The sequence below is a fragment of the Lepidochelys kempii genome, chromosome 7 (genome assembly GCF_965140265.1).
Source record: "Lepidochelys kempii isolate rLepKem1 chromosome 7, rLepKem1.hap2, whole genome shotgun sequence".
NCBI classification, from domain to species: Eukaryota; Metazoa; Chordata; order Testudines; family Cheloniidae; genus Lepidochelys; species Lepidochelys kempii.
Genome location: NC_133262.1, coordinates 9,196,186 through 9,208,467, shown reverse-complemented (window position 1 = coordinate 9,208,467; position 12,282 = coordinate 9,196,186). Strand labels below are relative to the sequence as shown.

The 12,282-nt window shown below is 44.7% G+C and overlaps 1 protein-coding gene across 5 annotated transcripts in view; it reads left to right on the top strand.

The window, feature by feature from the left end:
- FRMD4B (FERM domain containing 4B) overlaps window positions 1–12,282 on the top strand; it is a 198,167-nt gene that overhangs the window by 127,464 nt on the left and 58,421 nt on the right. For all 5 annotated transcript variants that reach the window (XM_073351063.1, XM_073351064.1, XM_073351062.1 and 2 more), the window contains exon 6: window positions 11,796–11,852. In XM_073351063.1, coding sequence (XP_073207164.1) covers window positions 11,796–11,852 — 57 coding nt within the window. The remainder of the gene's footprint in view (window positions 1–11,795; window positions 11,853–12,282) is intronic.

Here is a 12,282-nt window from a genome sequence, read left to right as displayed (position 1 = left end):
TGCTCTTCCCCCGCCCTGCCAGTCCCCTCCCTACAAGCTCTCTTTCTACACCTCTCCTGTTGCAGTTAGAGCCCAGGCTACAGCCATTCTTCTCCCACAGCAGGTTAAGCTGCTGCCTCTGATACGTGTGGGCAGCAGAGTGAGTCTTCTGCCTGCAGCACCGGGGCCCTGATTTTCCAGTGAATCACGCTTTTCTGGTGTTCGGATTTGCAGCCATAGCAATAGACTTGTGCCCATTGGTGACTAGCACGTTCCCTGAGATTCTGGAATTGACGGTATGTTCCAAAGCTAATCTGCTACAGACAAACAGAGAAATGCCCCGAGTTGAGCGTTTACAACTGGCTTCGCTTGGCCAATTAACCATGTTTACTCTCACGCTCCTGCCGCCCCATCTTGACCACAGGTACTTCGGCAGCAAAGTCTTGCTTCTTAATTTCCTCACTGACCTGGCTTTTAGCACTGGCCGGTCTCTTGCAGTGCATGTTATGTAAGGTCCTTGCAGCAAGTAATACCAGGTTACACACCTAAAGAAAAAACTCCTACTACATACTAGCTGGCACAATTCATTCTGTGTTTACTATGCTGTCCACCTGACTTGGCTTTCCCCATTTACCGGGCAAGACAAACAATGCAAATAAAACCCCATTTAACGTGAACTCAGCTCCACCACTCAGATGTTCCAAAGGAGTGTTCCCTTGTCACTGGCGCATGCATGAGTACTGTACTTCAGGCTTTTATAACTCCTACTCTGGGGTCCCTTTCCCCACCACTCCCTGATGAGGTGCTGTGTTTTTTTAATTATTTTTTTTCTGGACATCACTGCAGCTCAAGTCCCACTCACTTCCGAGTGATCTAATAACCTGCCATGTAGCTAAACCTACACCAAGCCCGGTCTTGCAGTCTGCCTCCCTCCTTCATGTTTTGTTTGGAGTAGCCCAATGTCCATTGCCAGTTAGAGCATGAACAATTGAACGGTAGGCAGTGCTAAGTGTTATATGGGTGAATAACAAAGAAAAGAGTCCCTGTCCCCGGAGATCTGAATCTAGATGTCAGATTGGACACAACATGTGAACAGAACAGAGCGGATTGGGGCAGATGGAGGATGTAACAAAGTGAGTGGAGTTGAGCACGAAGTTCTGAAGTCTCAGCTCACCACTTGGCTAACCAAGGCCTGACAGTCATGAGTTTTAGGTATCTCAGCTGAGGTAGGCCTAAGCCACTGACATGGGCACGAGGGATCACTGCCAGGAAAGAGATCTGAGAGGTTGTCTATCCCCACTCCGGCTGTTGATCGACAGCACCTACCCAATCTGTGGCTGCTACTTCAGTCTCAGGGTTGCATTAGCTTCCGAGCCGCTATCCAACCCCTGCACTAAGCCATGAAGGAGCCTCCATGGAGCGTCACTCTGTGGTGCACTGGGGCTTTATGCCGTGCACTCTGCTTCCTACGGCTTTCCTGCCCCCTCAATTGAGTGGGACTCAGGGGTTCCGCTGCACCCCGGTACTCTGTACACCTACGCTCTGTACATTAATGAGAAAAACCTGTGCACCACACAGTGTAATTAAATAATTATGGGATCTCGAAAACAAACCAATCTGCTCGCCACCAGTTGGGTCGAGTGCAATACGTGTGGCTAGAGCTCTTGATAATGAAGGGACTTGCGGAGTCTCTGCCAGTGCCATTAGTAAGTTCCCACTGTGTTCTGGATTCTAATATCTCCTGACGTTTTTGAGTGCTTGACTTTGCAACCTTAATGTTCTTTTAAAGTAGGTTTTATTAGTGGAACTTCCCCTGTTTTAAAACAAAACAAAACGCCAAAAATCCAGACCTCTTATCATGTGGAACCACACTGACCCCGCAAAAACAGGGATTCGGACCTTTAGATTCACTGCACGGATCTCAACCACTTCAGTTAATGGAGAACTGGGGCCCGTCTCCCTCTGATCCTATTCTCCTCTTCCACCTCCCGCTCTCTCCTGCATTCAAATCAACGTGCTGTCACCACCACTGCCTCCTCATCCTCCATGCTGCTTGGGCACCAGAAGCAGGAGCACTGAATGCAAAGGAGGGAGTGTTCCTGCTCACAGCCCCTGGCTGGTGGGTTGAGAAGAGCAGTTGCAGAGAAGTCCTTCTTAGGCCTTGCAGTCCCAGGAGGAAGCATGATCCATGGGGATGGCACGTGCTCAGTCTGGTCAGCACATAGGAGCTGTGAGGGGATGGAGCATGCTCAGTGCAGACAGAGACTTTGGGGAATTTAGCTGCCAAACTCTAACAAGTCTCATCTGAGCATGTGTAAACTGAGTTGTTGATTTTTTTGAGGCCTATAAATTAGCCACATTTGGGCAAATTTTCAGGGAAATGGCAAAAGGGACATCCTTGGTCCTGGGGTGGTGCTTCTGACAAATTTCAAGTCCCTACTCTACAGCACAGAGGTGCCAAAGTGTCTCAACAAACCATGAGCAAAATAGTGTATTTTCCCTTATCTCACTCTGAGAAATAGCCTCAACTGTTTAATATAAAACTTTCCCCAAAAATATCAGTGGAGACAGATGCCTGGCGTGGAAAATTTCAGTCCAAATAATTTAACTTTGGCAAAGTTGTAAGCCACTGAAAACAGGGTCTGATAATTGGATGTGTGGGGCATTCTTACCTCTAGGTGACACTGTTAGCTCTGCCTATAATTAAGATGCACACATAAATGTCAGTGATCAAAATAGGGCCCCTAGGTATCTCTTTTCAATTACTGGGTATTCATCTCTTATTAGTGTTTGCTTCATTTGATCATGTTATCCAATGTAGCCTCCCTGGAAGAGTGAGTTGTTACATTTGCTTGGCCTACTTTAGTCCTCCATAGCTACCTTTGTCATATGATAACAGGTTGTTCCTACTCACCACACCTTCCATCGTTAGAGCCACTCCCTTGCTTGAGACTGTCACTCCCGAATGATTTTATCAAAAGGAGAGTTGTAGAGCTGTTTACAAGGTGAGGATCTGATTTTCATTGACTAATACTTTGCCATTGGGCTGTCAGACATCCCAGAGATAATTGCACTGATCTGCTTTGGGAACTGGTAGTGATGGCCAAGAAGGTAGAAAGGTGGGCCTTGTTCTGCATTCTTATTACTGCATTCACTTACACTGTGTCCACGTACAGCCAGTTGTCTCCCTTGAAACACTTTACAGCACGTGCTGTGGTCCTCTCTCTCTCTCTTTAGTGAGCCTGAAGTACATGCTTAAATTCTTTCTTTGATGAATTAGGGCCCAAATTCTGCCCTGAGAAGGCAGGACTTGGCCTTTACTACTCATTGTGAATATTGATGCTCTCCTGCTCGACAGTACTTACCACTCAGCTTGGACAGCTGCTAAGTCCTATTATTAGTCTAACATTATTCTGCCTCACAAGAGCCACCTGGACAAGTTGCGCCAGAGTCCGTCCTGCTGTAAACCCATGGACTTCTGGAAAGCTACACTGGCAGATGAATTTGGCTCTTCAGTTAAAACAATTGGTCCTTACTGCAAAGCTTAATTGAAAAATATCAATTCCATCCCCTTCCTGGAGCAGCTCGTTTGATTCTGGCTAGACTTATTTACATTTGAAATGTGTAAGAATCAGATGCCATGATCTGAATTACATCTATCTACTTAACCTCTTGCTGGTAACCTTTTTCCCGCTTGGGATAACTCTAGGAAAATATCCAATCTTCATGTTCGACAGGTGGTTCTCAGAGCATGCTGCAGACCTAGCTCCCAGCCCCTTGGCCTACTTGCCTAAACTTATGCTTAAATGGTCCAGCCATCCCAGGACATGCAAATTAATCTTTATCAGTGTGTCGTTCCCCTCTGGTTTTGAAAATTGCTATGATTGCTGGAGTAGTGCTGAACTGTCATCGCAGAACCTGGAACCACACGCAGCTCCGCCAGTTTGGGATTGTTACAAACTCAGAGTACTGCCTGGCTTTGTTGGAAAGGCTTCCCAGCCTTTTGAATGAACACATGTTGATGTACAGATTGGAGTCCACCCACAAGCATGGGTTAGTGGTTAGGGCATGGAATGAGTGGTAGGAGACTTGGCTTTAAGCCCTGGCTCTGACCTGATGTGTGGCGTTGGGTAAGTCACTTCTTCTCTCTGTGCCTCTGTTTTCCCTACATCTCTGTCTAGATTTTACACTCTTCAGGGCATGTGCTCCCCCCCCTTTGCCCCCAGTTTGTACAGCACCTTGCACAGTGGGATTTCTAGGTGTGACTTTCATACAAATAATAAACAATAATTGAAAACAGTCCACTGTGTCCTAAAGATAAGGCCAGAGTACAGCTGGCCCTAGGGAAAGAAAGGGCTCCTAGAGCCTCTTCATCTACCAATGCACTCATGCAAGAGTCTGAAAAGACTGGGGAATGCAAGGCCATGAGACATGCTTGCAACAGTTGGGGGTAGTGAAGTCATCACCTTGTTTTAAAGGTATAGTAAGATCTGCAGCTCCCCTGAAAACACTGGGTCTGATTCTTCACTGCCTTGCATGGTGATTGAGGCCTGTGTAATGCTGAGTGCTTGGGCCAGATCCTCAGCTGATATAAATTGGTATCATTCCACGGAAGTTAGTGGAGCTAAGCTTGATTTACATGACCTTAGAATCTGACCTCATGTTGCACAGGAGTAAATGTCTACACAAGGTGCAAGGCTGTGGAGAAGCAGGCCTATTATGCCTTCTATGATAGTAATGCTCCCCAGCCCTGTGGTATGTCATCTGTGTCCCCCCTCACCCTCCCCAGCTATTATGGGTGCTAATTTGGCTTCCATCTAATAGACTCGGATTTTTATAACTATCCAGAATGCATTTTTTCATGGCACTGTGGTGTGCAGAATTATCAAACTTAGAATTTCGGTGTTGAATGTGCAGTATGTTTCCATTCCACGAGCAATGCGCCTTGCTGTAAAGGAATGAGGAAGACGGTGCTTGTAAAGTTAGTTGCAATGTTCTGTCCAAAATAGGTCAATATGGGGAGCAACACAATTAATAACATGCCCCGAATTATAATTCACAAGCAAAAGAATACACGGACGCAGGGACATGGATCAACAAAATCTTAGGATGGAGGCTGAAACGACACTCAAAGCAATCCCTGTTGCATGATTGAATGGATTTGAATGCCAGCCTCTTAATATCCTGGCTAAAGAGCTTTGTTCAGTCAATTGTCATGTTGTTGTTTGTTAATAGTAATTATTATTATGTAATTATGTTTAAAAAAACATCACAACATGCATAGGAGAGCCCCAGCACCTCTTAAAATGTGTATTTACAGCCACGTAAATACATATTTAAGATTGGTATAATAATAATCATAATTGTTATTAATGATAAGTGTTTCACTTAGCTTTTCATCTTCAAAGAGTTTTGCAAACATTAAGCATCACACCATCCCTGCCAGGTAGCCAAGTATTAGCCCCATTTTATAGAAGGATAAACGGAGGCATAGAGAGTAAGTAACTTGCCCATGGTCCCATGGTGATTCACAGTGGCAGAATTGGGAATAAAACTCAGACATCCCGGATTCTAGTCCTGTGCTCCATCCATTAGCAACACTTATGCATGCTTTTAAGTATACCGTAGTGGTATGGTTACCGCTAAGTGGGTTCTGCCATGATTAACAGACATGTATTGTAACACTGTGTTTAACGTTCCTTAGAGACCCACTGGATCTCATGTACCAGTAGGTGTGCCTACTTCTTTCTAAACAGCAGATTAATTCAACAGACTGTGCAGATTCTTCTGACAGTCACAACTGATCATAACAACAGGTTTCAGAGTAGCAGCCGTGTTAGTCTGTATTCACAAAAACAAAAGGAGGACTTGTGGCACCTTAGAGACTAACACATTTATTAGAGCATAAGCTTTTGTGAGCTACAGCTCACTTCATCGGTATGCATCCGATGAAGTGAGCTGTAGCTCATGAAAGCTTATGCTCAAATAAATGTGTTAGTCTCTAAGGTGCCTCAAGTACTCCTTTTCTTTTTACGAATACAGACTAACACGGCTGTTACTCTGAAACCTTTTGTTATTTGTGACACTTATTTGGCATGAATAAAACACATCTGTACAGAATGCTCATAGTCTCAGGACGGCCTAGAGATCACTTCCCTGTCGTAGTAGCAACAACACCTGTTGGAAGGGGGACATTCCTTGTCATCTAACATTCTTGACAGGCTTGCTGGGAGTGGGGGGGGGGGAGGGAGATTGAGAAATGGCTTGTACTGCTGGCAGCATCAGCAGAAAACGACCTTTCTGTGAAAACTGTGAATTATTTGCCAGCTCACTTTGAATTCAGCCTCTGTGGTCCTCAGCTACTGTAAAGCAATGTGGCTCAAGATCTCTCTCTCTCTCTCTGAGGCCTGGTGGTTGAGTGGTTAAGGCATTGGATTACAATCCCAGAGGTTGTAGATTTAAGTCTTGCTCGATTTCATACTCCAGTTCATGGAGCTGCAAAATTGGGTATCTGATCTATAGGGTGAGGGAAGTCAAAGGCAGCCAGACATGATGCTAGTCACATCACTTCCTTGTGTATGGTTGGCTGTGGAAACTAATGTGTTGGAAACTGCATTAACCTGGTGAGCCGTGTGAGGCAAACTTTGACTCTTGCTGTCTCTCTGTAATTCTCTGGAGCATCACATTACTGCATCTTACCTCGTCCATGCAGAACTCCTGAAATTCCCACGAGGCTCAGAGTGTGCTGAGGCTTGAGTTATGAGAGGCGGGTGTCACATGTTCAGTATTCTCCCCTGTAAAAATGAAAATATTTACTGTTTGAAAATTCATTGGCCCCACTCTGCCCTTTATGCAAGTGGCAAGGGGATATTTTCCCTAACCCAGAAGTCCAAATGTAAGCAACTAGATGCTGCCCCTAGCCTAGCTGCTGGTGTTGGAATGTGGTAGAAATCCCAGTTCCTGCAAACACTTATGCATCTGCCTGACAAAGGTGAGAATGGGCCCATTCACATGTGCCAAGGTGGGGTGTTCGCAAGATAAGGGTCTTGACTTGTAAATTCTTTGAGGAGATGTTTCAGAGTAGCAGCCCTTTTAGTCTGTATTTGCAAAAAGAAAAGGAGGACTTGTGGCACCTTAGAGACTAACCAATTTATCAGAGCATAAGCTTTCGTGAGCTACAGCTCACTTCATCGGATGCATAAAGTGGAAAGTACAGTGAGGAGATTTTATATGTACACACAGACCATGAAAAAATATACATTGTAAGGAAAGTGATCACTTAAGATGAGCTATTACCAGCAGGAGAGTGGGGTGGGGGGGAGAGAAAACCTTTTGAAGTGCTAATCAAGGTGGGCCATTTCCAGCACATTTCCAGGAGTTAACAAGAACCTCTGAAAGAAAAGGAGTACTTGTGGCACCTTAGAGACTAACCAATTTATTTGAGCATGAGCTTTCGTGAGCTACAGCTCACTTCATCGGATGCATACCGTGGAAACTGCAGCAGACTTTATATACACACAGAGAATATGAAACAATACCTCCTCCCACCCCACTGTCCTGCTGGTAATAGCTTATCTAAAGTGATCATCAAGTTGGGCCATTTCCAGCACAAATCCAGGCTCGTTCACCTGCACATCCACCAATGTGATATATGCCATCATGTGCCAGCAATGCCCCTCTGCCATTTACATTGGTCAAACTGGACAGTCTCTACGTAAAAGAATAAATGGACAGAAATCAGATGTCAAGAATTATAACATTCATAAACCAGTCGGAGAACACTTCAATCTCTCTGGTCACGCGATTACAGACATGAAAGTTGCGATATTACAACAGGAAAAACTTCAAAACCAGACTCCAGCGAGAGACTGTTGAATTGGAATTCATTTGCAAATTGGATACTATTAATTTAGGCTTAAATAGAGACTGGGAGTGGCTAAGTCATTATGCAAGGTAGCCTATTTCCCCTTGTTTTTTCCTACCCCGCCCCCCCAGATATTCTGGTTTAACTTGGATTTAAACTTGGAGAGTGGTCACTTTGGATGAGCTATTACCAGCAGGAGAGTGAGTTTGTGTGTGTATGGCGGTGGGGGAGTGAGAGAACCTGGATTTGTGCAGGAAATGGCCCAACTTGATTATCATGCACATTGTGTAGAGAGTTGTCACTTTGGATGCGCTATCACCAGCAGGAGAGTGAATTTGTGTGGGGGGGTGGAGGGTGAGAAAACCTGGATTTGTGCTGGAAATGGCCCAACTTGATGATCACTTTAGATAAGCTATTACCAGCAGGACAGTGGGGTGGGAGGAGGTATTGTTTCATATTCTCTGTGTGTATATAAAGTCTGCTGCAGTTTCCACGGTATGCATCCGATGAAGTGAGCTGTAGCTCACGAAAGCTCATGCTCAAATAAATTGGTTAGTCTCTAAGGTGCCACAAGTCGTCCTTTTCTTTTTGCGAATACAGACTAACACGGCTGTTACTCTGAAACCTGTCAAAAGAACCTCTGAGGAACAGTGGGGGGGGGGAGGAATAAACAAGGGAAAATAGTTTCACTTAGTATAATGACTCAACCACTCCCAGTCTCTGTTCAAGCCTAAGTTAATTGTATCCAATTTCAAATTAATTCCAATTCAGCTGTCTCTCCTTGGAGTCTGTTTTCGAAGTTTTTTTGTTGAAGGATAGTCACTTTGAGATCAGAAATCGAGTGACCAGAGAGATTGAAGTGTTCTCCGACTGGTTTATGAATGTTATAATTCTTGACATCTGATTTGTGTCCATTTATTCTTTTACGTAGAGACTGTCCAGTTTGACCAATGTACATGGCAGAGGGGCATTGCTGGCACATGATGGCATATATCACACTGGTAGATGTGCAGGTGAACGAGCCTCTGATAGTGTGGCTGATGTGATTAGGCCCTATGATGGTGTCCCCTGAATAGATATGTGGACACAGTTGGCAACAGGCTTTGTTGCAAGGATAGATTCCTGGGTTAGTGGTTCTGTTGTGTGGTTGCTGGTGAGTATTTGCTTCAGGTTGGGGGGCTGTCTGTAGGCAAGGACTGGCCTGTCTCCCAAGATTTGTGAGAGTGATGGGTCGTCCTTCAGGATAGGTTGTAGATCCTTGATGATGCGTTGGAGAGGTTTTAGTTGGGGGCTTAAGGTGACGGCTAGTGGCGTTCTGTTATTTTCTTTGTTAAGCCTGTACTGTAGTAGGTGACTTCTGGGTACTCTTCTGGCTCTGTCAATCTGTTTCTTCACTTCAGCAGGTGGGTATTGTAGCTGCAAGAATCCTTGCTAGAGATCTTGTAGGTGTTTGTCTCTGTCTGAGGGGTTGGAACAAATGCGGTTGTATCGTAGAGCTTGGCTGTAGACCAGGGATCGTGTGGTGTGATCTGGGTGAAAGCTGCAGGCATGCAGGTAGGAATAGCAGTCAGTAGGTTTCCGGTATAGGGTGGTGTTTATGTGACAATCGCTTATTAGCACCGTAGTGTCCAGAAAGCGGATCTCTTGTGTGGACTGGTCCAGGTTGACGGTGGGATGGAAATAGTTGAAATCATGGTGGAATTCCTCAAGGGCTTTTTTCCATGGGTCCAGATGATGAAGATGTCATCAATGTAGCCCAAGTAGAGTAGGGGCATTAGGGGACGAGAGCTGAGGAAGCATTGTTCTAAGTCAGCCATAAAAATGTTGGCATACTGTGGGGCCATGCGGGTAGCAGTGAAGGTATACATTGTCCCCAAATGTGAAATAGCTATGGGTGAGGACAAAGTCACAAAATTCAGCCACCAGGTTTTCAACAATTTCCATCCCACCATCAACCTCAGCCTGGACGAGTCCACACAAGAGATCCACTTCCTGGACACTACGGTGCTAATAAGCGATGGTCAGGTAAACGCCACCCTATACTGGAAACCTACTGACCGCTGTACTTACCTACATGCCTGCAGCTGTCACCCAGATCACACCACACGATCCCTTGTCTACAGCCAAGCTCTCCGATACAACCGCATTTGCTCCAACCCCTCAGACAGAGACAAACACCTACAAGATCTCTAGCAAGGATTCTTGCAGCTACAATACCCACCTGCTGAAGTGAAGAAACAGATTGACAGAGCCAGAAGAGTTCCCAGAAGTCACCTACTACAGGACAGGCCCAACAAAGAAAATAACAGAACGCCACTAGCCGTCACCTTCAGCCCCCAACTAAAACCTCTCCAATGCATCACCAAGGATCTACAACCGATCCTGAAGGATGACCCATCACTCTCACAGATCTTGGGAGACAGGCCAGTCCTTGCTTACAGACAGCCCCCCAACCTGAAACAAATACTCACCAGCAACCACACACCACACAACAAAACCACTAACCCAGGAACCTATCCTTGCAACAAAGCCCGTTGCCAACTGTGTCCACATATCTATTCAGGGGACGCCATCATAGGGCCTAATCACATCAGCCACACTATCAGAGGCTCATTCACCTAGACATCAACCATCTACAATGTGATATATGCCATCATGTGCCAGCAATGTCCCTCTGCCATGTACATTGGTCAAACTGGACAGTCTCTACGGAAAAGAATAAATGGACACAAATCAGACGTCAAGAATTATAACATTCAAAAACCAGTTGGAGAACACTTCAAATCTCTCTGGTCACTCGATTACAGACCTAAAAGTGGCAATTCTTCAACAAAAAAACTTCAAAAACAGACTCCAAGGAGAGACTGCTGAATTGGAATTAATTTGCAAACTGGACACCATTAATTTAGGCTTGAGTAAAGACTGGGAGTGGATGTGTCATTACACAAAGTAAAACACTTTCCCCATGTTTATTTTCCCCCTGCTACTGTTCCTCACACGTTCTTGTCAACTACTGGAAATCGCCCACCTTGATTATCACTACAAAAGGTTTTTTTCTCTCCTGCTAGTAATAGCTCATCTTATGTGATCACTCTTGTTACAGTGTGTATGATAACACATATTGTTTCATGTTCTCTGTGTATATAAAATCTCCTCACTGTATTTTCCACTGCATGCATCTGATGAAGTGAGCTGTAGCTCACGAAAGCTTATGCTCAAATAAATTTGTTCGTCTCTAAGGTGCCACATGTACTCCTTTTCTTTTTGCGGATGCAGACTAACACAGCTGTTACTCTGAAAAATAACGAACTAGGTCCTTGCCCTGAGGAGTTGCCATGTTTTAAGATGTACTTATCTTTGGCTCAATCCCACGTCCGTTGTGCACTCAAACGTCTCATTACTTTTTAGGTGTGCAGGACTGGGCCCCTGTGCTTCGACAGGGTACGTCTAGCCAGTTGCAATCAATAAAGATTTATGCAGAAAATATGCAATTACAAGATGAACTGAATGGTGACTGGAAGAGAGAGAGAGAGGCAAAGACACACACCAAAGAGCAAAATATCATATCTGTGACCTGAGTGCAGCCAACTGGTCTGGCGAAACTTGTAGGACCTGAATGTACTAAATTGCAGAGACAAAGAAGTGGTTCATTGTACACCACCGATACATTCAAATAGCAGCTCCCTCTCTTCTCTCCCTGAATCCTGTTTTCAGAATTTACTTTCTTGAATTAATCTAAAAAAATTAAACCCACAAATGGCAAAGTTACTAAAACTTTACTTGGCAATTCTTCCCTCCCCCTTCCCTCATTGCAGTGGTATGGTCTGCAATTGAGCGAGACCTAGAGGTACAGAGTAATGTGACAGCCTCCCAGATTCAGTAGTCCTGGGCTGTGTCCCTTCACTGCTGAGTCAGGATATGCATGTTAATGTTTTCCTCTTTATGTAAACAGGGGCAGATTGAGGTAGAAAGTGAGACAATCTTCAGATTAGCAGCCCTGATTTTACAGGTAAGACTATCCGCGTGTGTGTGTGTAGTTGCTTTTTAACATAACCCACAACTTTGAAACTTAGGCATGTTTGCAGCAATTTTTGGTTTATTTGTGCTAGATTTTGCATATCGTTTGTGAATGACTGGGGAGCTGCTATTTTATTCAGGCCCGTTATGGGATTTACTATTCAAACAATTCAGGTTGGAGAGTGGGAAATCAAGTGTAACCTTTTCCTGTAAGAAAGATCATTGAACAGAGTGATTCAATCAGGTCTGTAGATATTACAGCAAGTTTCTAACCTGTTTGTCACTTCCTCCTGTGCCACAAATAATTGACATGTGGCTGTTTTTATGGCACGATTTCAGAGTAGCAGCCGTGTTAGTCTGTATTCGCAAAAAGAAAAGGAGTACTAGTGGCACCTTAGAGACTAACCAATTTATTTGAGCAA